The 26,172-nt window shown below is 42.6% G+C and overlaps 1 protein-coding gene across 1 annotated transcript in view; it reads right to left on the reverse strand.

The window, feature by feature from the left end:
* The window catches only part of LOC102446275 (uncharacterized), a 48,173-nt gene extending 23,465 nt beyond the window's left edge, over window positions 1-24,708 (reverse strand). The window contains exon 1 of the mRNA XM_006117827.5: window positions 24,591-24,708. Coding sequence (XP_006117889.3) covers window positions 24,591-24,708 — 118 coding nt within the window. The remainder of the gene's footprint in view (window positions 1-24,590) is intronic.
* Between the last annotated feature and the right edge of the window lie 1,464 nt (window positions 24,709-26,172).

Consider the following 26,172-nt stretch of genomic DNA (forward strand, 5'->3'; position numbering starts at 1 on the left):
GCTGTTTGTCACTACTGCTCCATCATCTTAAATCTATTTGGATAGCTAGCTTTCGGTGGAAGGGTCTATGGTTTACCTGGTCTCCTTCTAAAGTAGCTAGTTCAATTTTGGGTGCAATGAAATAATCAACAATAGAGTGATGGGTCTTGTCCCACTTTCTGTGAGAGACTATTCAAATATCAGTTAATGGCAGATTATGTTAAAGAATTTCAACTGTTAATATCAATGTTCAGGTATTGTTTGTTTAGATTTTCACAGATAATGGGAAATTGAAGATGAGAGGGACAATAACAATGTAATGATAATAGTTGTTGAGATTCAAAAAGTTCAAGTTTTACAATTTTGTCAACATCACATGCTAAACTATATAAAGTAAATATCTTTAAATGAGATCCTAAGAAGTTCTCAAACAGTATTGTTTCTTACTTTGTCTTTCTATAAATTGTGATTACAGGTAGTCCCCGGGTTACGTACAAGATAGAGACTGTAGGTTTGTTCTTAAGTTGAATTTGTATGTAAGTCGGAACTGGTACATATTGTAGGGGAAACTCTAGCCAAACATTTCTCCAGAGCTCAGTTTTATTCTCCCACACCTCACTTCCCTCAGTCCTTTATTCTCAAGCTGAGGTGTCTGCTGAGAAAAGCCACTCTGCGTCTCCCTGGTCTGCTGGGGGGGGAGGGGGGCGCGGCTAGCTTCGCGTCTCCCTGGTCTGCTGGGGAGAAGCAGCTAGTGCGGGGTTGCCTCACCCTGTTTGTAAGTAGGGATCCGATGTAAGTCGGATCCATGTAACCCGGGGACTGCCTGTATTGTGGTTGGAAATTTTTTGTTGCCTTGTGCATATATGATGAAATCAATGTTTAACAGACATTTCCTGATAAAAATCTAATTAATTAATAGTGAGATATACTTTTCTTTGGATCTTACTTTTGGTAGGTTTTTGAGGGCAAGAAAGACCTCAGAGCTTGTCCAGCATGGAAGGAGTTCAGATATCTCATTGCAGAGCTGATCAAATAAATGGTGAGCACTTTTTGTACATATGTGTGTTTTAAAAAAAAATTGACATTTTGAAGTTTTGGGAAAAGGTCATTCAGTGCTATTTATTTGTTTCATCTTCTGTTGGACAGAGAGGCTTTGGTTTAATGCTGTGATTTATCTTAGCAGCGTGCCATGGTTTGATGAAAGTTGCTAGGCTCTCGGACCCTGCTCCAGAGAAGCACTTGAGCATGTGTAATAATTGTAATTACAATAATTTACTTTTCATTTAACTTCTATTTAGCAATGTAAGTATACACATGAATATGATTATTTATTTTTAAAATTTTTATTTTCAGTGTTGTCATGAAATCCTAGTGGGTTTTTCCTTCTTATTTTAGAGGGGGAAGGGAAGTGGAAGATAGAGATTTCTGTGTCATCTTTTGTAAAATGTATTATTTATTTGCAATAACTTAGCCAAGTGCTTTATTTGCTGCTTTTTTCAAAGGAAGTATATTAAATTAGTGATGTAATCTTAATGAAATGGAAATCATACATGCATTTACTATAGTATATCGTGTACAATTGTTAACTTGATGCAGTTTTTAACAGCAAAAATTGTGTCGGCTAAGTGCTGTGAGGCACTCAGAGTGCAGGAAGGGCTCAGCATCCTCAACTAAACCTGAATTCAATGGAAATTGAAGACATACAATATCTTGCTGGATTGGTCCCTGAGGATTCATTTCACGTGCCTTAATGTTTTGGGTTACAAATATTTGCACTGCAAATCTGATAAAAAAATAAATAGTATCTTTCAGTTTACCTCATACAAGTACTACAGTGCAAACTATTGTGAAAGTGTAACTTACAAATGTAGAATTTGTTTTGGTATATGATTCCACTCAAAATCAAAATAATATACAACTTTAGAGCCTATAAGTCATGGGTGGACAATAATTTTCAACGGGGAGGGGCACTCCATGAATTTTTAAAGTGTTCCCTCTAACATTCTCTATGCTTGACTGGGTTGAAGTTTCTTTTGGGCAGGGTGACAGGGTTTGCATACCCCACACTGTAGCAGGGGGGATTAAAACCCAATAGGCGGAGGAAGTCCCACCCCCTCTCCCAGACTGGGCATGCTCCAAATGCTGGGGCAGTATAAAAGACAGCAGAGCATCTTGGACTGAGCTGACCAATGAAGGAGAAGGATCTCCAGCCGGAGCTCCAAAGCTCTAGCCGACATTTACTCAGCCAGCAGGAACCGGAGCCACAGGAGACGGATGCGACGTTAACCCCAGGGAGTCCCAGGGAGACGCGGCTGCCAGGGAACAGGAAGACCCGGCTGCTACGTGGAATGCTGACCTAGCCAATGAGGTAGGAAGTAACCCAGGGAGGGTGCAGGAGTGGCCTCTTCCACTCAGGTATCCTCGGCGTGTTTTGGCTGGATTCCCTGCCGTGGGAGTGGCAAACCATCCTGCAGCTCATAGGGCCCTGAGTTGGGCCCTGGTGGAGCAGTGAGAGCCCAGGTCCCCCTACCAGGGTGCTAGCCCCAACCCCTCAGTCTCTGGCCCTTAGGCCACACTGCCATGAACAGAGGGCTATATATGGCTATTAGGCCACACTGCCCCAAACAAAGGGCTATAAACTGACTTTGGCTATTAGTTCATGCTGCCCTGAGCCAAGGGCTGTCTAGAGACTCAGGCTGGTTGGGCATGCTGCCCTGTGCACAGGGCTGCTTTCGGACTCTGGGTTACCCTGAGACAAGGGATGTTTAGGGAACTGTAGAGATGGCCAGCTACCTCGTAGCAAATCAGGCAGCGTCTCACACCAGAAGAAGCTCCCGCCTGTGATGGGGAATGCATACGCTACCACAGGCAGGTTGAAATTTCTTATGTGCAACACCAATATTGAGGTAGTGTATGGATGTGCACCGCCAATACAAACAAAACACACACACACATTTTAAGCAGTCCATATACGTGGAAGAAAGGGTGTGTCCAGACTACAGGGTTTTTTCAAAAAAAATGGCCTTTTTTAAAAAAAACTTCCCCTGCATCTAGACTGCTGCCGTGTTCTTTTGAAAGTAAATTGAAACAACGGGCAGTTTTTTTGAACACAGAAAACTTCGTTTTACGAGGAATAGCGCCTTTTTTTTGAAAGCGCTCTTTCAAAAAAAGGTGCTATGTAATACAAACTGTGCTTTTTCGAAAGAGAGCATCAAGACTGCCTGGGTGCGCTCTTTCGAAAAAGTGGCTTGCATTTTCGAAAGTACTGACTGTAGTCTAGATGCTCTTTTTTGAAAGAGGCTTGTAATCTAGACGTAGCCAAAATGTATTAAAAAAAGGTGTAGTTAACAAGGAGCAATGCATATGATATTTAATAGGAAATCAAATTAAAAAAGAAAATTAACTCTACCTTGGAGTCCATGTATCATCATCCTTTTTAACAACTCAAGCTAGTAAACATACCAAAACACAGGTTATCCACATGTAGCTCAGTGTTAAGATCCTAAACAAATCTGAGTCAAGTAGGAAAAGTATTTGCAAGGAGGGCATGATTAATACAATATTTACTGATACTAGAAAGGAGTAAGAGGCATTCACTAAGGTTTATACTTTATCTCTGGGGAACATTTAGGTTCCATGCTGTAAAAACAGATACAAGTTCTCTTGGTTTGAAACTTTCATCTTGTGTGCGTCACCAACTCAAAGACTCAGAGGAGTAGCCATTTTGGTCTGTTATTGAAAAAAAACAATGAATGGTCCTGCAGCACCTTAGATACTAACAAAATGCAAAAAGTAGAAGCCCCAGAATGAATTAACTCATGGCTTCAAGGTTGTAGACAGACGCTTGTTTCCAGGGCTTGACAAATAATACAGTCTACTCGCCCATGGCGAGTAGATTGTAACCCGGAAGAGCCGGGTTCGGGCGATCTGCGCATGCTCAGAACGATCTGCGCATGCGCAGATCGCCAGACAGCGCAGCTGGCGAGCGGGGCTCGCCATAGTTGGGCAAACTCTGTTTGTTTCAAAGGGCTTGCAAATAAGGTTTCATGCTACAAACAACCACCATCACACTTAGCACTTGCTACTTCTGACCCTTAAGAGCCAGAACTCTACCACATAACAAAGATCTGGCCTTAATGCAATACAAAATACCATGTATGAATTAGTAACACAGGATTTTTTAAAATAATTAAGATCAGAGTTTTAGATATCTGCAACACTCAAAAAAAATATGCTAAAAGAATCCTTTTCTTTCTTACCTTAAGCCATTAACACCTATGTAAACTTTAAATTGTAATCATGCAAGTGTCCTGGCACACACCCAACTTCCCCTCCCCCTCAACCCAGACAGAGAGGACTGCAGCAAGTGAGTCAGGGACACCCCAAACAAACTCCCCACCACCTCCACCTCACTGCACAGATTTCAGCACTCACCCACTCCCGTTCCCCCACCTACCCCTGTGCAATCTGCTCTCCCCAGCCTAGGTGGGGGCTGAGATAAAATCCTGCTTCTCAAACAAGCAGGCACCCGTAGTTTGTCCTGTCCTAACTCTCAGCTAATGCACAAACAAATTAGCCACACCTTCCCTACCTCACAGCACAAATAAACTCCCCTCTGCCTCCAACTCATCCCAATGCCAGCGCCCACCCAGTAACCTCAACAATAACAAATACGTTTCATTTGGATTTTAATGAGGAGGCACCAGCTACAGTAGAATGCAGCCTATTCTCCAAGAACTTGACTGGCTTCCATACCAAACAAGAGTACAATCTTCTGACATAGTAATAATTAATAATAATGAATAAATACCTCCTCCATGTGTAGCACTCAGAGTACTTTATAAAGAAGGTAATTTCACAGGTTTGGGAAATTAATTCCCAGCAAAGTTAAAGCCACTTGCCTAAAGTCACCTAGCAGGCTAATGACCGACACAATTTGGAGTATACCCTTCAATAAGACGACAATATTTCCCTATAGTCTCTTTTCTGACCATATCTTCCATTTGAAGCCCACCACTGCAATAGAATCTGGAAGAAATCAACATCATGTAGTGACAATAAAATATAAGAGATAGTGCTTTAAAAATAAGCCCAGACAGCCAAAGCTAGATTGCCTTTGGGGTTTCAGTTTCTCCCTGCACCATAAAATTTAATTGCTCTATAAACCTTCAACCTTACTTAAGAAACAGCATGGCATTCTGGCTTCAGTAAGACTAATAAACACTGTTGCACTCCTTCCTGCTGTAGGCATCACTTAAAATAAGAGCGAAGTGGAATGCACGTCCTTCACTGCAGAGCCATACTAGTACGCAGTTAAAAACCTTCATAACTTCAGGCCACATCTTATGTGTTCACTTGCACCCATGTAAGGTGACTGCAAAGCCACTAAAATGAAATGCATCTGACATCCACTTTTCATTAGTGTAAATACCTATACTGCACAATGGGAAATCTAGCCCTTTGTATTGAAACCAAGAACAAAATGATTGGCTCGTAAACACAGAGAGACAGAGTTTGCCCCATAGTAAAGTAACTTCGCTGTACCAGAGTAGTGCAAAGTGACTTTGTAGCTGCTCTACATGAGCAGCTGAAGAGTCTCTTAGTATGGAGGAAACTTTGGCTTGCATAATATTGATGGGGCCAGCAACGAGCAGTTTCTACTGGGGATTGGGCAGAAGCAGGAGGAGTGTATGGGGGGTAGGAGTGTAGTACAGAGCAACCTGGGGTGGTGGTCATTTATTGGGCCCCTCAAATTGTCTACAGGATACCAGGAGCCGCTCAAAGTCCAGAATTAGGAGAGTGTCAAAGTGACTGAAAACCCCTTCCTGTGGGATTGCTAATTGTGCTTCCTAGTAGTACAGAATAGTATCTTACCTAGAATATTACGAAGTGTAGAATAGTAAGTTCCTTCCCTCCTGTTCAACACCAGCAACAAACTACTCCAAGAAGATGGATTGCTGGCGACAGAAATCAAAGCCATTTAACTGGATTTGCAATCTAATCTGCTTGCAAGTACGTCTTATAAACTCTAGCCATTTGAGCAATATGCTTTTTAAAAGGCATATTGGTTTCTTTCTGCTTTAAAACAAGTGGGTTTGTTGTTCTTGATTTTTCTAATCAAACACTTAGGAAAATACCATACAGAGATATGAATAATGCAATGTAAAGGGCAGTCTGGTACATGAAAATTATGCCCCTAGGGTGTGCCTAAACTACAAGGGTTTTTTTTAAAGTGGCCTTTTTTTGAAAAAACTTCCCTTGCATCTAGACTGCTGCCACACTCGTTTGAAAGTAAATCAAAAGAACGCGGCAGTTTTTTCGACCGTGGAAAACCTCATTTTACAATGAATAATGCCTTTTTTAAAAAGTGCTGTTTTGAAAAAAGGCGCGATGTGATGCAAACTGTGCTTTTTCGAAAGAGAGCATCCAGACTGTCTGGGTGCTCTCTTTCAAAAAAGCGGCTCACTTTTTTGATAGTACTGGCTGTAGTCTAGATGCTCTCTTTCAAAAGAGGCTTTTTCAAAAGTATCTTTAGAAAAAAGGCTTGTAGTCTAGACGTTCCCCTAGGGTCCTACAATGTTTAGTGATTCCTCAGGAAGCAGGCTTATTGTAATGGAGTCTCTGCATTTTTATTTATTGTGAGCCCTCAACTCAGACTGAAAGCTTGATTCTCTGCTACCTTGCAACTTGGGTTGTTGTTGCAACTTGGGTTGTTGTTCTCACCTCTTTTTTCTAGTTAAGGGGATACATAGTGAAACTACCACCTCCAGAGGAGCCCTGGTTGCAGGTGGGCTGACAGTGGAGTATGGCAGGCTGCCAGAGTAGACTAACTCCCTAGAGCAGGACTGGGCAAAATACGGCCCGTAGGCCAAATCTGGCCTGCCAAGACACTGGATCTGGCCTGCAGACGCAGTGGGGAGCCCCAGGCAGGCTCCTATGCTTGCCCCACAGCCTTGCACACCACTCAGAAAAGCATCTGCGGGGCCATTTCTCTTTGAAAACTGTGACCCCCAGAGCGGGAGATGCGGGGGGAGGAGCTTCAGGTGCTGCCCCTGCCTCCAGCACAATCCCATTGGCCAGTTTGCAGGGCAGGTAGGCAGGCTGGCTGGCTGGCTGAAAAACATATTAAGCTCTGCAAGCATTTAGCTCTGCAGGCAGGCAGGTTGGTTGGGTTGCTGGCTGGCTAAGTCTCCTGGCCAGAGCCTGCCTCTGGCACCCAGCCCCTCCCTCCCCCAGCCCTCTGCCCCCCCCCCCACTCAACATACCCAAACCCTCTGCCCCCCTCCTGCACCCATACCCCCTCCTGGATCTGGCACCCCAGTCTCTCTGCCCCAGATCACAAGCCCCTCCTCCTTTAGGTCATATCCCAAACCTCTGTACCCCATTCCCCTCCTCTAGGTCACAAATCAAACCCCTGCACCCCAGTCCCTTGCCCTAGGTCACAACTGCCTCCTTCACCCAAACTCCCTCCCAAATCCCACTCTCCCTCCTGCACCCCAATTCCTTACCCCAAGCTTCCTTCTGTACCCAACCTCCAGCCCAGACCCTGCACCTTCTCCATTAATATCATGAAAGAGTACGGCCCTTGACCACTTTCTGAAATCTTGGAGTGGCCCCCTGTCAAAAATTATTGCCCACCCCTGCCACACTAGGGTATTGTCAAATACCCTAGTGCATTGCAACATGGATGCAAGTTAGGCATGAGGGCTGCCCTAGCATGTACTGAGAGCCACACCAACCCCCATGTAGCCTGATTAGCAGAGGCCCAAACTACTTCCCTTCTGTCCTTACGCTGGTGTCTGCATTACTGCAGGCATGACCTCTCAAGGTCCCTTCCAGTTCTATGAGATGGTATATCTCCATATATTATTATTATTTATATTATTATCACCATGACACAGAACTTTTAACTTGAAACAAATTAAAAAAAGCAGGTCAACACATCTGGAACTTCTTTTCCAGATTGCCTAATTAGTCACTTTAAGGCTGTGTTTCCACCCTGCAAGGAGCAGCTTTAATCGTGTTTTATAGGATTTTGCAACATGGGTGATGATGGCATCTCTATGATATGTGTATGCCACACTTGGTGACTTGAGCAATGTGAGTATGTACACTGATTTGCTGATACTAGTCCAGTGCCTCTTAGCATATTTGTTCCTGAAGGAATTGAATTCTCACCCATTTTTTTCTGTACTAAGAGGTACCTGCGATCTTGCATGTTTCAGATGTACCTCAGCAGCTTCTCTGCCATCTTTGACTATCCATTTTCAGAATACATGACCATGTCTTAGCGTGTAGGGCCCTTGCTGGCTTCCAGCTGTTGATGTCGGTTTCCTCTTGGCTAGCTGCCCAGCTATCTGGTTGCAAAATAAGTATGTATATCTCTCAAGGTAAAATTTTTGTTTTTAGTTGCATGTCAGCATCTCTGGTATTTGCTGCTTTTATACATTGCGATTTATATGGGTAATCACTATTGTGGCCCTTGTTTATTGTTTTGAAATCTACACCGAATTCATGGAGAAGTCTACTAACAGTAAATATTTCCTTGTCAAATTTCAGTAAGCCCCTTTCTAGGGTTTGCCATCATCTTCCTAATATTTCACAATCTTTCCATCTTTTCTCTCTCTCATGCATTTAATCTCTCTACATTGATGTAACTTAAGACAATCAAATACAATTGCCAGCATCTCATTTTCAAGCCAGGTGTAGTTTCTTTAATGTTCTGTGGAGGGATTTTGATGTGAATATAATAGACTCTTACATATGTAAAAGGAATGCACCTCATTTATGAAAGATGCATACAATGAATATGTAAGTTAAATCACAATAGTTAAATCACAGTCTTTTTAAACTGGTGAGCTGGTGATCAGGCAAAGTCATTTTTTGGCAGCTCTCTACAGGATTTTGTAAAACCCAGATTTTGAATACATTTTGCAAAATAAATGATCATCACCATAAATATCAGCTAATACTCTTTGTAGCACCAAAGGAGCTGAATTAATAGTAAATAGAATTCTTGTACATGTACATTCTACATGTTGTGTTAGAACAGGGGTGTGCTAAGTGACACAGCCAGGATAGCAGAAGGCAGCAGGTCCACACCCCATTGCCAGTGATGAGTGGCCATTTCAGACTGCAGTTTGCCCCTGGGTTAAGGGGCTAGATGAAGATTGGCAGTAGGTCACTGGGGCAAGGTGGTGTGAAGGACCCCAGAGTGTGGAGGCACTGTGGTAGGATAGTACCCAAGTGGGAGACGCCACCATGTGGGAGAAATGTGGGTCCTAATAACAGAGGTGGAGGAAAAATAGGTAACAGCGGGCGAGACACCAGGTGAAAGGGGGCGCTCTAGAGCTGAAAAGCTAATTCCCAGAGTGTCCAGCAGGAGGCGCCCATGGCAATGAGGCTTGCCCTGTTACACACCTATATAAGTCAAAGCCCCAAATACTAGAACTGTGTCTGTAAAATCAGGACATCTGGTCACCCTCCTCACTGAGTTCCTACCAGTTAAAATGTATGTTTTGGTTTGCGCAGTGAGGGGGAAAGGGTCACAGAAGTATTAACATTTAATTAGAATGTGCAGATGTAATATCCTCTTACATATTTTACCAGTATCATTATTACAAGAAACATATACTATAGGAGTTCTCTCTCTTGGGTTGAGCATTTTAAATCTTATTTCATTATGTTGATCTCTCCCTCTAGGTATAATGCTCCAGTTGAACTTGGACTTTTTTTTGTTTTGTTTGACTAATGCTTTAGGTTGTTTGGATAGTGCATAGTTCATGACTCTGTATATTAGTTTCTTGAGACATATATTTTTGCAGGAACTGTTACCATGCATTTAAAAATTGATGGCATCTGCAAACTAAAGATAAATATTTTAATAATCCATCCCAAATAAAATATTTTATTAGTAATATGGGAACCTCAAAAATGTCAGTATTCAGATAGCATCCAAAAGGCATAGCGATAATCCAAAATACCCCACAGTTTTATGTCTTACAAATCAGGCTTAAATTCTCACAAGAACAGGATATCTAGCAAACGTTCCAGTTGCTCATGCTTCCTGTTGTGCAAGTAATTCTTTGTGAATAGATTCTTTCTGGAAGCATTTCAGCTTTTACTATTATTATTCATGTCCTGGATGGTACTTGTGGAAAAGTCCTGTAGAACTTAATAGTAAGTGGGAACCTTTCAATGTTACTGCCACAGAATGCCAGGTTGGTTTAACATTTAATAGAAAGGATATAATCTCTACTAAATCCCGCAGGTTTTGAGAGCAATTATCCCCACATTTATTTAAGGCCAGATTTTGACGGACCCTGCCAAGTGGGCAGGTGGTGTTGAGTGTATAAAGGATCTTTCTGTTCTCATTTGTAGGAGGTCTTCACACAATTGCTGTCCTTATGCTTAGTGATAGACTGTAGTAATAGTAGGAATATGTCGTCTATGGTTACATTTTCTGTATGACTATTCTATATTACCTCAAATATCTTGATAACTGTTATTCTGGCAAATGTTATGATGCTAATAGGACCCAGAAATATAGTCAGTAAGCATCAAATCAAACAGATCCATTAAAAGAAAAGGAGAAAAGAAGAGAGGAAAGGAAAAAAGAAAAATGTCTTCATCTCCAGGTCCTGCCATTGTCTAATAGTTATCAGAATACCAGTGAGTAGAAGATTCCTGCCAAAGACAGCTGCACTTAACATAGTTCTGCTGTGATTTGTTTTTGTTACATTTGAGAGTTTAGGGGAGGAGAGTTGGTTTCTGATCATTGTGATGGGGATTCACTGCAGCTGCTATGCTTCGTTTACGCTGCATGAATTCTACTGCTTTCCTGAATGAAACTTGAAATATTAACTTAGGGAAAAGACAGGCATGCTGATGCTTTTCTGGAGTATAAGAAAACCTGGCTTCCTTGTAATAAAAGAAGCTTTTCACTAAGTGCCTCTTTTTTGCTGTATCTCTTGAGATCTCCTTTGCTGTATCTCTTGAGATCTCCAATCAGACTTTGTGCTTTTTTTGTAAATAAACAAGCTTGCATCAAAGGTACAAGACTCCATTATCAATTTTTCCTTCCCGTTGGCACAACTACAAGATCCTAGAGTTTAGCTAGCTGCTTGGGTCAAAAGGGATAACAATGTAAACAATAATCCAGGGGTCTTGGCAAACCAGCTGTTCTCTTTTAAAGCTTGTGCATGAGGAATTGCTGAGCACATCATGGCTGCTGCATTTACCTTGGCTCTCATAGCCGTACTCAGTATCTAACGAATCATTGCTCTGTCATGTGCTCTGGAAACGTGGAGTACAAAACGGCCTATGGAAAACCAAGTTTTAATTTTAGATTTACAGCACAGCTGCCGGAGAGAGGCACTAAGACAAAACTACTAATCTAAACCAGGGCTTTTGGTGCACCTCGGGATATAAATTCTGTACAGCATCATAACTCATTGCAAGTAATTTAACATTCTGCTTCTTCTTTAATCTCAGCGCAGCTTTCTGATGAAGCATGGCTAAGTTTACCTTTTGGATAAATGTAATTGCTTTCACATGGTCACAGTAAAAACATTCAGTATGGCCTAAAGAGTATAGGAAGGAGAGAGGAATTTTTATCCAACTTGGGACAGTTTTAGAACTGCTATGATTTCACTAGAGTTTGTCTTGGAGGAATGGGGTCCCAGAGAGCAGTACGGAAGTGGTACCCAAAGATTCCTGAAGCAGGAGTCTGATTTCTACACAGATCTTCTCACTCTGGGCTGATGAACATCTCATGCCCCTCCCAGGGCTGAAAACCTCTTGCCCTAAGGAGAACATATGGAGAAAACTCTTATGGAAGTTTTACTTTGTTCCTTCAGGGTTTCCCAGAAGAAGAGCATGTGTCCCATTAAAGTTACATTTTTTACACAAGCTAGAACTTCCTGTTTCATTTGACTGACAGCTTTTGGGAGATTTTAATTGTTACCATTGAAGATATTCCCTTTCCCCCACTCAGCCTTTCAGTTACTGAAATTGCTTGAGCTTTTCAGATTTTTTTATGGCAAAAGTTGCATGTTTTTTTATGGCAAAAGAAGACAGATATCCAGACTAAACTAATTGCTACAAATACCCTAGAGAATAGCTCTGGAAGGTGCTGGGTCAGCTGTGAGTCCGAAGAATTTTCCTTTTTCTTCTTCCCTACACCTCTGCTGACTTTCATGAGACTGTGTTGGGGGAGTGGAAGAGTGTGACAGGTTTTAGAATTTACAGATGAGTCCGTGAGAAGGATATAAGAGATCTGGTATTTCATCTTCAACTGCTAAAAATATAAATCAAATTCCAGAGCTTTCTTATCAGTGCACTGTCATGCATGCTGTTACTGACACTGAACAAATTGTTTTACCACCGAGCCAGATAAACTGGGGGCAGTGATGGGAACCTGATATGCCTTTCCACAGTTCATGCTTGAACTTTCTGGTGACTCTTTCTGTGTACAGAGATTCATCTGGTTGCAGAAGAAAAGAGAACAAAGTTACTCATATGGTTAGGTGCCTTTCTGTGTTAGGTTTGTATTTAAAGATATGGAGAGTAAACAATAGACTGGAGAATGAAATACATCAGTTCACATGATTTCTTCAGTGACCTTTGTGATCTTCTGAAATAAATAAATAAATAAATACTTACACGTATAGAGGAGGGTCCCAAAGCACTTTGTAAAATACGGCTGTGATCCTGCAGTGTAATCCACTACTCTACACCACTATGGGTACTGAGGGTAACTTGAATGCAAGATCAGGCTTAGTGGGACTTGAGTCAGTGGATGCTGGGTTTGTAAGCCCACAGCTTGAGTGACCCAAGGACCCCGAATGTGGGCATCTACATTGCAGTACACAGATCCAGGTCAAGCCATCATATCCCAGCCTTCCTAGCACTCTTGCCAGCTGCCGCTGCAGCGTGGGAAAACTTGACTGTCCATCCTGCTCCTGAAAGGAAATAGTTGCAGCCTGCCAAGCCATCTTTTGGGTCTGTGTGCTCCCAGCAACATAGAGGTGTTGCAACTTGCTTCTCGTACTTGGGTTTTTGCTCATTTCAATAAATAGGCAGAGCCTTTGGGAGCAGCTGCTGGACATTCTGGCAGCATTTTGGACCTGCCAAAGGCATCTGTTAGCGGAGGCGGATACAGACATGCCAGACTTGAACTTACTGACTGCAGCTCAAGACTCTTGGTATAGCTGCTGATGCCCCTCCTCCCCCCATGTACACTGATGCTTCTGGAGCAGGGCCTCGAGCACAGCCTGATGGGATCACATTGCCACGTGGTCCTAGGGTGACCAGCAATGAGTCCGGAACATTCTTATGAAGAAAGTGACATTTTTGGCACTTTCTGAGCAGCTTGTCCAATAGTCCACGCATGAGGGAGGTCATGCTGGTCCAGAAGAGCGTTGGTATAACTGTAACAGGGCTGTTGCTAACCTCTTTGGCATCGGAGAGTCAATTGTGGGTAGAGGCCTGGCAGAGGCTTTTGAGGCAAACAAGGATATGAGTTACCCCACAGCGATGGGCATATACAATATTCCTGAAGTAACTGCTGTTTTTGAAAGTATGAGGTTTCCAGACTTCACTGGGGCCATTGGTGGGGTTTGTGTGCCCTCCTCAAGGAGAATATATAATATACTATAATTAATTAATATATAAACTTCAAAGAGTACTACTCTATTGTCAGGCAGACTCTTTTGTGTTATGAACTTAACACAGTTTGCACTGGAGAAGGTCATGATGTCAAACTTTTCTACCAGTTAAGAATCTAAAGTCATGGCCAGACTGAGACATGATTCCATCTAGTGACATTGTCATAAATAGGTATTGCCCCTATGATTATTATTCTAAGGGACCCCATGATTCCATTTTTTCCTTGGCTTCTAAAATATCTTGATCTCAGTGGCCTGGGGAAAAGAAGGGTTAATTATCCTCTCGGGGTTGAATGTGCATAGAAGATTGAAATACCCCTGCTGCTGTCTACAGACCTATTTGGATTCCATTTTTGCTAGTGCTGTCTGCAATATTGTAGCATACGCTGCTCTTCACAATCTTTATGAAGTCAAAGGTGAGCCATTTGCCCCTGAATAGACCTATGACAATAATGTTTCCAGGCCTGGAGCCAATATACTTAACCAAAAAGTGCACTTACTGTGCTGTCCCATTATGGACTTGCATGAATCATAGGATCCTAGGGCTGCAAGAGACCTCAAGAGGTCCTTGAGTCCAGCCACCTGCCTGAAGTAGGACCAATCCCAAATAATCATCCCAGTCAGGGCTTTGGGAAGCCAGGACTTGAAAACCTCTAGGAATGGGGAGTCTACCATGTCCCTAGGGAACCCATTGCAGTGCTTCACCACATTCCTAGTGAAATAGATTTTCCAATGCCAATGCAAGACAAAGATAAATACAATTAGTACTTGTATAGTGTGTGTGTGTGTGTGTGTGTGTGTGTGTGTGTGTGTGCACGCAAAATATACAAGGTATGAGGTACTGTGAAATCATGCAATCTAATGTGTGGGGGGAGGCAGATGATTGACATGCATTGTACGTATAGGTAACATGACTGCTTATGAAATAGGGAAGGGAGTTTGTGACAGGAACTGTGGATTTACAATATCGATTTCCTTTTGGGGCCCGGTGAGAAGCGCCTCTCCGTGGCTGCTGCAGCTCCAATGGACACAGCCAGGGGAAAAGTGCATTTCACTCAGCTGGGGCATGTTCAGGTTTATCTGCTCCCTGGGCTCCCCTGCCGGAGTGAGGAATGCAGCAACCTGCACAAAGGGGAACAGCCAACAACATTCCCAAACAAAGTGGGAGTGGGAGAGCTTCAACCCCTCCCCCATGGCCTCACTAAAGGGCACCTAACAGGAGGCGCCAGGCTGGGGAAGTACCAGATTGGGAGGGGGGTCACTTCCAGCCAGTCCCTTCTGTCTTCTTTGTGTGGTTTTATGGGAAGCACTCCCATTTCAGACACTTCCCTTTTTCCTGGCACAACCAAACCTTTACTTTGCTTTAAGTTATGACAGGTGGATGCTGCATCCTGAATTTGGTGATCCTAGCTCTTACTGTTTAGGAGGATTTCTTGAACAGATAGACAGACACACACACAAACTCTTTCAAATAGGGTATGTCTACACTAGAAAGTTAGTTCGAACTAACGGACGTTAGTTCGAACTAACTTTCCTATGCGCTACACTAGCGCTCCGCTAGTTCGAATTTGAATCGAACTAGCGGAGCGCTTAGTTCGAACTAGGTAAACCTCATTTTACGAGGACTAACGCCTAGTTCGAACTAGCTAGTTCGAACTAAGGGCTGTGTAGCCCTTTAGTTCGAACTAGTGGGAGGCTAGCCCTCCCCAGGTTTCCCTGGTGGCCACTCTGGCCAACACCAGGGAAACTCTATGCCCCCCTCCCGGCCCCGGACCCCTTAAAGGGGCACGGGCTGGCTACGGTGCCCGTGCCAGGTGCAAGCCTGCCAGCACCCAGCTAGCAGACCCTGCACCTGGCACGGCACAGAGCCACCCACCCGATGCCCCCCAGCCCACCCCCTCTTGCCGGGACCAGGCTGGCGGCTCCCAGGAGCTTGCCCTGGACCGCAAGAGGCGGGCACCTTCCTGGGCTAGTGCGGACATCGTGGACCTCGTCCACGATCTCCGCACTAGGCACAGGAAAGTGGCCGTCTAGGGCAGGAGAGCTGCCAGCCTGGCCACCCAGGACCAGGTGTGCATGAAAATCAAGGGGGTCCACTGAGACCCCCGACACTGAGCCCTGAGCTTACAATGGCCGTACTGGGTCAGACCAAAGGTCCATCTAGCCCAGTAGCCTGTCTGCCAACAGCGGCCAACCCTAGGGACCCTGGAGGGGATGGACCGAAGACAATGACCAAGCCATTTGTCTCGTGCCATCCCTCTCCAGCCTTCCACAAACTTTGGGCAGGGATACCACTCCTACCCTCTGGCTAATAGGACTCCATGGACCCAACCTCCATCACTTTATCTCACTTCCCTTTCAACTCTGTTCTAGTTCTAGCCTTCACAGCCTCCTGCAGCAAGGAGTTCCACAGGTTAACTATTTGCTTTCTGAAGAACAACTTTCTCTTACTAGTTTCAAGCCTGCTACCCATTCCTTTCCTTTGGTGTCCTCTAGTCCTTCTTGATGGGAACTCAGGAAGAACTTTTCTGAATGCACCCTCTCCACCCAACCCCTGCTTTTAGAGACCTCTATCCTGTCCCCCCTCCGTCTCCTCTTTTCTAAGCTGAACAGTCCCAGTCTCTGTAGCCTCTCTTCATCTGGGACCTGTTCCCAACCCCTGATCATGTTAGTTGCCCTCCCCTCTCCCAGCCTTTCTCTTCCCCTATCCCACCTCCTTTTCCCAGTCTCCCCCAGTTTTGTTCAATAAAGACAGAGTCAATGTTGGAAGAAACGTTATCTTTATTTTGTACATCAATAAGAAGGGGGGCTAGGGAAGGGCAAGTGGAAGGAGGTGAGGGAGGAATGGGGTACGAGCCCCCGATGGGGAGGACTGGGCTGGCTCTGCGGGCTTCTGGGGGTGGAAGCTCTCCTGCAGCCCCCCAATTACTCCCTCTCCCCAGATGGCAGCCTGCGGCAAGTGCAGCCGGGCTGATGGCCGAGTGGTGTGATGTGCCCAGTGTGGGCACTCAGGGCACTCCAAGCCAGAACTTCTTTGCAAGCGGGGCACCCCTTAGAACTGTGTGTCCGGGGTGGGGGTCGGGACCCTTTAAGCGCAGCCCTCGGCTAGCCTGAGACAGCATCTCCATGCTCTAAGTCCTCCTTTTATGCCCTGCCGGCACTGCTTCCGGCCATCATTAAGCCCTGTTCAGAGTCCACTCAATGTGGACTTACTAGTTCGAACTAGCAAAACGCTAGTTCGAACTAGTTTTTAGTTCTAGATGCGTTAGTTCGAACTAGCTTAGTTCGAATTAACTAATTCGAACTAAGTTAGTTCGAACTAGCGCTGTAGTGTAGACGTACCCATATATAGTGGCTATGATGTGATGCAGTTATGATAATAAACATTCATAGATAGTCTTAATACAATATGCCCTTATTTGTCAATATGGATGAATTACCAAAAAAGAGAGATTAGACCATTGCCAGGGAAGCCAGATACCATTAGCATACCAAAACACCAGAAATAAACCAATATAACAAAACTATTAATAAGCCGAAGTGCATCAACAAACACTGAAGAGTGCAAACAGTGAAAGCAGTGCCAAATAAATTCCCAAATGTTTTGTGTGTCCCCTTTCCCTTCCTCACCTGTTCCACATGCACTTGGTGCAGATTTGCCCTGTCCAGATGCTAAGTCTTGGTTGCGAGGGCCACCCAACTATCAAATTCCCAAAGTGTTCCTGGCCTGCAGCATCTTGTTTCAGCCTCAAGTGGTGGGGCTCAGGCTTTGGCTTTTTCCCCAGACTGCAGCAAATCTCATGCCAGCCTTTTAAAAGGGTTTGACCCACTTTGGGGTCTCCACCCACGGTTTGAGAACCACTTATCTGTGGTATTTCTAATGAGTTTACCACAGATGTCTAAACACCAGGCAGTTCTGGTCCCGATGGCAGAACAATCAACGGGCTCCCCATGCACACACCGGCTGTACCCACATGCATGCAGTCCGCCTGACATTTTGGCAGGGCTGTGCCTGTGTTGGCTGGTGCTCAAGAAGTTGCCAGCTGTGCTGCTGGGCACATTCTTCCGACATGGCATGGGCTTCCACATCCCCACCCACCTGCCTTTGCCACTACTGGTACCACCCAAGAATGCCTAGAAGCCCTGCACCCGCCTGGGCAATTTAAAAAACTCGAGGCTCCTGGCTGCTGTTGTCACTATTGAGGCAAGCGCTCCTGGCCCTTTTAAATCACCTAGGCCCCTGGCAGTTGCCCCCTTTGCCCACCTCATTGGCAGGTCTGCTAAACACTAATACTATTGCATGATATAGTACTCTTACTGTATTATACCGTGTTTTGTTTTTGAAGGAAGGACCTGGTGTGTGTGTGTGTGCGCGCGTGTGTGTTTATACATCAACTATTATTTATGGCAACTGCAAGCTTGCAGTTTTCTTCTTTTTTTATTGCTTGTGGCTTCTTTTTAACAAAGTAGTTTGGCATTAACATCAATCTGTCACAAATGTTATTCTACAAGTCAGTGAAATATTTGCTAGTATTCATTTTAATCAGTATTGGCTTTGTAGTTTCATTAGTGTTGGATTAAAGATCAAACCAATGCCGACAATTTAATATCCAATTCGTAAACTAATATGTATTTTATCTTAATAACTGTTTTAAATTTTTAAACTCTTTCTTCTGTGTAAAACTTAAAATAAATGGCATTAGGACTTGTAAAAAACTGTGTTCTTTAAAGTATTGAAATGTGTTGCCTGTCAAATTTAGGTCTTTAATTAAAGTGCAATGCACTGGAAATGATTAATGTTTTCTCTGGCCTTGCTCAATATACACTTTTTGGGGCTATTTCAGGAGATTATGTAGCTGTAAAGGAAAATAAAATTAATCTATTTTTTTAATCTTTTAATCCTCAAATTTTGAGAATTTATTCAAGAATGGGTAAGCAATTTCTGAGAAATGGGATTTCACTGTTGTTGAGCACCTATTTTTGAGATTGTGACGAGTAGACCTTAGTTGAAAGTGGTGACTGCACAGCAATAAAAAAATCAATGAAAGATAAACACAGGTCATAGACTGGCTGGCCATTGTGAGGAAGCTGTGCTCTGCCTTGCCTATGACATAGCAACACAGTGATAATTAGTGATCCCAGCTAAAGATGTCAGGGAGATTTAATTATAACAACTGACTCAGCTGCGAAGAAAGAGTCAGGAAGAACTTTATAAACATGCCTGAGCCCGTACAGAGTCATTGAAGGCCAAGTATGGATGTTTGTGCGCGCTACCTTAAATGACTGCTTCTTGGAGCAGCTACTTCTGGAACCCACAAGGGGAAAGGCAATTCTTGATTTAGTCCTAAGTGGAGCGCAGGATCTGGTTTAAGGGTAAATATAACTGGACCGCTTGGAAATAGTCATCATAATGTAATAAAATTTAACATCCCTGTGGTGGAAGAAACACCTCAGCAGCCCAACACTGTAGCATTTAATTTCAGAAAGGGGAATTACACAAAAATGAGGAGGTTAGTTAAACAGAAATGTAAAGGTACAGTGACAAAAGTAAAATCTCTGCAAGCTGCATGGAAACTTTTCAAAGACACCATAACACAGGCCCAACTTAAATGTATACCCCAAATTAAAAAACATAGTAAGAGAACCAAAAAAGTGCCATCATGGTTTAACAACCAAGTAAAAGAAGCAGTGAGAGATAAACAAGACATCTTTTAAAAAGTGGAAATCAAATCCTAGTGAGGAAAATAGAAAGGAGCATAAACTTTGTCAAATTAAGTGTAAAATATAATAAGAAAAGCCTGAAAGGAGTTTCAAGAACATATAGCCAAAAACTCAAAAAGTAATACCAAAATATTTTTGAAGTACATCAGAAGCAGGAAGCCAGCTAAAAAACCAGTGGGGCTTTTGGATATCGAGATGCTAAAGGAGCACTCAGAGATGATAAAGTCAGTGTAGAGAAGCTAATTGAATTCTTTGCTTCAGTCTTTATGGCTGAGGATATTGGGGAGATTCCCAAACCTGAGCCATTCTTTTTAGGTGACAAATCTGAGGAATTGTCCCAGATTGAGGTGTCATTAGTAGAGGTTTTAGAACAAATTGATAAACTTAACAGTAATAAGTCACTGGGACGAGATGACATTCACCCAAGAAGTTCTGAAAGAACTCAAATGGGAAATTTTGGAACTATTAACTGTGGTTTGTAACCTATCCTTTAAATCAGCTTCCGTACCTAATGACTGGAAGATAACTAACGTGATGCCAGTATTTAAAAAGGGTTCTAGAAGTGATCATGGCCATTGCAGACTGGTAAGTCTAATGTCAATACTGGGCAAATTAGTTGAAACTAGAAATAAAGAATAAAATTAAAGAATAAAATTGACAGACACATAGATGAACATAATTTGTTTGGGGGAAGCGAACATGGTTTCTGTAAAGGGAAATCATGACTTACTAATCTGCTAGGCTGTGTATACATTGGCAAGATTTTGTGTAAAAGCACCTGATTTTGCGCAAAATCTTGCCGCCTATCTACACTGGCCATGAGTATTTGCGCAAGAACACTGACTTTCTAATGTACAAAATCAGTGCTTCTTGCACAAATACTCTGACGCTCCCACTCAGGGATAAGCCCTCTTGCGCAAGAGGCCAGTGTAGACAGGCAACGTTAATTTCTTGCGCAAGAAAGCCCAATGGCTAAAATGGCCTTCGGAGCTTTCTTGAGCAAGAGAGCGTCTACACTGGCATGGATGCTTTTGCGCAAAAGCACATGCCAGTGTAAGCGCTCTCTTGCGCAAATACTTTTAGTGGAAAAACTTTTCCGCTAAAAGTATTTGCACAAAATCATGCCAGTGTAGACGCAGCCCTAGAGTTCTTTGAGGGGGTCAACAAACATGTGGACAAGGGGGAGCCAGTGGATATAGTATACTCGGATTTCCAGAAAGCCTTTGACAAGGTCCCTCCCCAAAGGTTCTTACATAAAGCAAGTTATCATGGGATAAGAGGGAAAGTCTTTTCATGGATTGATAACTTGTTAAAAGATAGGAAAGGGTAAGTTTTCTAGTGGAGAGAGGTAACTAGTGGGGTCCCCTAAGGGGACCAGTCCTATTCAACTTATTTATAAATGATCTAGAGAAAGGGGTAAACAGCAGGTTGGCAAACTTTGCAGATGATACCAAACTGCTCAAGATAGTTAAGACCAAATCAGACTGTGAAGAGGTTCAAAAAGATCTCACCAAACTAAGAGATTGGGCAACAAAATGGCAAATGAAATTTAATGTTGATAATGGTTAAATATATCCGGCTGGGACTTTTCAGCTTGGAAAAGAGGAGACTAAGAGGGGATATGATAGAGGTCTATACAATCATGAGTGGTGTGGAAAACGTGAATAATGAAAAGGTATTTACTTATTCCCACAATATAAGAACTAGGGGTCACCAAATGAAATTAATAGGCGGCAGGTTTAAAACAAACAAAAGGAAGTTTTTCTTCACCCAATGCACAGTCAACCTGTGGAACTCCTTGCCAGAGGATATGGTGAAGGCTAGGACTTTAACAGGGTTCAAAAAAGAGCTAGATGGATTCATGGAGGTTAGGTCCATTAATGGCTATTAGCCAGGATGGGTAGGAATGTTGTCCCAAGCCTCTGTTTTTCTGGAGGTAGGTGACAAGGAAAGGATCACGTGAGGATTACCTGCTGTGTTCCCTCCCTCTAAGGTATCTGGTATTGGCCATTGTCGACAGACAGGATACTGGTCTGGATGGACCATTGGTCTGACCCAGTATGGACATTCTTATGTTCTTATATTCTTATGTACTGGAGATAGTCAGAGAGCTAGTAGATTTTGGCCTATACTCTTGGGAAAAGCAGTCTGGTAAGCCTTTCAGGAATGTGTGAAAATTTAGAGAGAAACTGCAGTCTTGGAAAAAGGTTCCTAGGAATCTTTGACTTTAAGTGGGAGAGGTCTGTGGTTTGTATTTGGCTGTGGACATTTGAAGACAGATCTCTGGGAGGGGAAATGTGTGTGCCTGGTGGAAGGCTGGGAAAAATAGACAGGGGTTGAAATGGCAAAGACCCCAGACCTCAGAAAGGAAGAACTGAGAGAGATGAGAAATTGTTTGTTGTTGTTTAAGAAAGTATTGAAGAACCCTAGCTGTGGGAAGGGAAACAAGTCAGATGTTGCTGAATGTCACAAGACCAGTAGCAGGAATGGGAGCAGGTGTAAGTATTTTTAGGGCCTAGTTCTCTAAGGTACTCTAGAAGATTCTACACCATGCCACGTATAGAAAAGTTAAGATCTTTATAGGACGTTTGCTTTCACTGGAAACTTTGATCATATTAAAATGCAACTGCAAGGAGCTGTGGTAGCTAGCGTCTGGTTAAACATGACTTAGTAGTCAGTGTAGACAGGGACACATAGTGGTTAATATCCTGTCAGCCGGTGGTGGTTAATCCATGTTTCTAATAGGGTTTACTCATGACCAGAACTCCTTGTCGATACCACAGATTCATGTTTAAATAGTGTTAGGAAACACGAGTCCTCAAGGCTGTATTATCACTCAACCTAATTGTCTAGTGAAGACTAGGCCCACTACATGTTCACATATCTATCTTTCTAAGCTAGAGATGTTCAAGTAGATATTTCAGCAGCCTAGACATAGATATCATGCCATCAGCCCTGTAGATGATTGTCTTTTAGACATTTGATTAGCAAGCTATGATTTTAAACTGGAAAACAGTGAAAAATAAAATTCCCAGTCTTATGTCGTGGTCACATCCAACATGGGAGATGAAGTGGAAAATACAAGAATGAATGATGTCTTAGAGTAAATACAAGCAGTAACACATGATCGTCTCTCTAAGTACAGACATTTGTCCTTGCTTATTTGGTTCTGGATGCCAAAATTATTCTAGGAATTTATTTAATGAACTTGATGACTTGGTCCAGTTGCAAGACACAATACAATATTCTTGAGAGGTTTGTTATTTACGATTAATGAACATACAACTCTTTGAACTGAATGGAATCTCCAGGAGTTGCTGGGTTGGGAGGTTGTCTCTACTTCATGCTCTGACCTGCTACCAGAGCCCCCACCCTCCTCCCACTTGTGAGGATGCTGTAGAGGAAATGATGTGATGTGAACCTCAGAATTTTCCTTCTCCTTTCCATGAGAGGGCTGATTTTGTGCTTGGTCAGGAATCTAGAGGGGATATTCCCCACTGGTTATCACCCAAAGAAAAGAATTATAGAGATCTTTGGAAGGGTCAGAGAGAAGTCAAAATGTGCTGTACCATTAGTCCATAGCCTCACTGCTCTTAATCACCACACACAACTCCAAATTATACACAATTATAACACAGCATATTTATAATTGGATCAAGACTATTCCTGCCACGCACTGGTGCATGGACTTTCCATGAAGGAATTTGATTAGTAAATTATTATCCTTTCATTCTGTTTGCAGGTCAAAAGCTTTCATCCTGTCAACAATGAAATATTTTGAGAAGGACTTTTAAAAGTGACCTGTAAAAGGATTTTTAAATTTGGGTTTGTTTTTTAAGATTGCTTGTGTTAAAGCTCTGAAAGGTGTGTTTTAATTTTTGTCTGGTTTTCCCTCTTTAAAAAGCTTCTGCTTTTTGTTGCTTAAATATCAGGAATGTCAAGTCTGATCTGCTCTTGTTTTGGTTGGCATTAGAGGTAAGGGGAGTGCACACATTTTAAGCTCTTATACCTTAATTGACAGAAAGGTGTGTGAACAAAGATGTCCTTTCAACCAAGTGTTTACTAGTGAGAAAAGCCAAAGAAATTTAAATGGTCTGATTCAGTCCCTTCCCCTCTGAGTTGCTGAACTTGCAGCCTTGATTTTTTTTAACTTCACTAGTCTTCCACATGTTATAAAATCTTCCATTGTAGACAAAACTTCAATGCAGAACTAGAACGAAACAGAGAAAACTCCCATATACAGACACGTTTTTAGTGTTCTTCTGTTAAGGAAGCAAAAATGATGAAAATCCCACTATCATTCCTTTTTCCATGTCACTTTGAGGACATTAGGAACAAAGAAAAATAGATTTTTAGACATTAGCGACTCATATTTCCAGTTTAGTCATCAGGCCTATAACTGAGAGGACTTGTGCTGCAAAGCAGCATATAGACATTCCAAAGTTGCATATGAATTGCAGCTCAGAAGGGGTCTAAAAAAGAGACATGGAATGGCGCTCTCATTACAATAAGTAATTTCTCATTCAGGTACTGTCATCTTCTCATCTTTTGTGCAATGTACTTGTGTTTATAGGTGATATTATCCAGCGGATGTTATAACTGTAAACACTGCTGTTTATTTGTGCTTACTGGTAAGAGCTGCCATAAAATAAAAGTAAAATAATGAGCTGACCTCTGGCTTTGAGACTTCTGCTTGTGTCTGGTTTAACAAAACTTGCAAGTCCTGGAAATATCATGTTGCTGCATCCTGTCTGGGTTATTGATAGAATTGATTTCTTAACATTGCACACAGTATAAATGTTGATATTTCTGCCCAACGAATGATAAAGCTACATTGTCACACCTTTACACCTATTTAACCAGACTAAAAATCCTGTGAAGGGAAATTTTGGTATCAGTACTTTTTCCAGTCTGCTTTCAAGTCCCTCGATGACCTCCATATTGACTTCCAAGAGGCTCCATGGGAGTGGAAGGATCTGCCCACATGGAGATAAGAGCTAAGTCCATGTGGGCAGATCTTTGGGAGAGGATACAGCCCCACCTCTGTCACATGAATTTTGTTGTGCACCACTATGGAGGTGACACATAACAATTCATTCTGCCTATACATAAGAAAAATTAGAGGGAATATTGGTCATTATCCATTTTGTATGTGTGCAATTGATTATTCCTTCCTAAGTTGAGTACTTTGCATTTGTCCATATTGAATTTCAACCTGTTTACCAGAGCATTTCTCTAGTTTGTCCAGATCATACTGAATTTTAATCATATCCTCCAAAACACATGCAAATCCTCCCAGCTTGATATCATCTGCAAACTTTAGAAGTGTACTCTGGGCCATTATCTAACATTACATAAAATAGTTTAAAAATGCAGAGTGCTCTTGGGTTGTGTGTGCAGTCTCATTCACTTTAATTACATTTTAAAGCATTTTATCTTTCTCCTTTCAGGATGGAAGAGCAATTAGTAGAACACCAGGGACTAGCAGCAGTGAAACTTTGTATGTTACAAATAGGCTTATGAGCCAAGATCACATCCATCACCACAGGTTAAAGGTCTTTGATTCTTTCAATGTAATTCCCTTCCATGTAATTACATAGATGACTTGAGTCTGTGATTTAAAAGGATCAAACTACAGTCTTTGACTAGACTTGTAATAGAGTTTTTGTTTTGTAGATCAGACTAAGTTTATAAAGTTACTGGCTTGAAGATTGAATAGTTCAGTAAATTCCACCGGTGATTTCTTTAAACTTGTTTTGGTGCAAGCCTTGAACGTTAATGAAGAGAATTTGGGCACGCTTCCCTTTCAATGGGGGAGGAGAGGCTCACTTGATATATACAAAGGCTTATGTTTCCTGTCTCCCAGAACCCTTCCAAGTACAAGCCACCTGTTTATCACACTGACGCCATCATCTTTCTAATCTATTGTGTGCTTGGCAATCTTTCTGCTATCTGTCTAAAAAAAGACAGCATGCCGTGTTGAGGAGGCCACTTTAATCCTGCTGGTTCCTACAGAAACATCTCCAGGCACTGAAGTTTTTGCATTATAGTAGTCTGACTTTTGTGACAGAAATGATCACCTCCTTCTTCATAAACTCTCCAGGTCCACGTCCACTACGCATATTTTGTTAAAGAGAGGAACTCTTTAGTCTGGTATTCTGTGTGAAATTTTGGGAATTTATCAGAGCCCTTGAAAGAATCCTAATAGCAGAACATGTTATAGGATTTTAGAAATGCTTCTGTAGATCTCAGACTATGCTTCATACTGCCTGAAAGATTGTATTCAAACTGTATAGGATTCCACAGAGCTTGCCAAAGATAAAACAACCTATCCTCTGATTTTTGTTGGCACTGTAACAAAGGAAAAAGGAACACTGATGCATATGGACTGGCTAGGATTGGCTAATAATCAGGAAGCTGTGGAAAGAGAAGCATACAAGGGTTAAGTAATGCTTGGTTGGCTTCGGCCACCAAACCTCAGCCACACATCGGATCCTGTGTTTTTGATCTGTGAACCTGGGTTTAACTTTGTCATGAAGACTTCCATTCTTAAGGACTGCAACAGTCCCCATGTGCATAATTTTACAAAAACTGGAGGTGTAGGCTTATGCCCAGAATAGAGCAGTGGTAATTGGACCTGTCTAAATTAGCAGCCAAAGAAAGAGCTTATCACCAGAGGCTACGTCTACACTGCAGCACTATTTCGGGATACTGGGGCTATCCCAAAAAAGCTATTCCATGTCTTCTGAGCGCCCGTTATTTCAAAACAGGCTCGCTATTCTGACGGCCCTGTAAACCTCATTCC

Source organism: Pelodiscus sinensis, chromosome 6 (assembly GCF_052426305.1).
Source record: "Pelodiscus sinensis isolate ZL-2025 chromosome 6, ASM5242630v1, whole genome shotgun sequence".
Classification (NCBI taxonomy): domain Eukaryota; kingdom Metazoa; phylum Chordata; order Testudines; family Trionychidae; genus Pelodiscus; species Pelodiscus sinensis.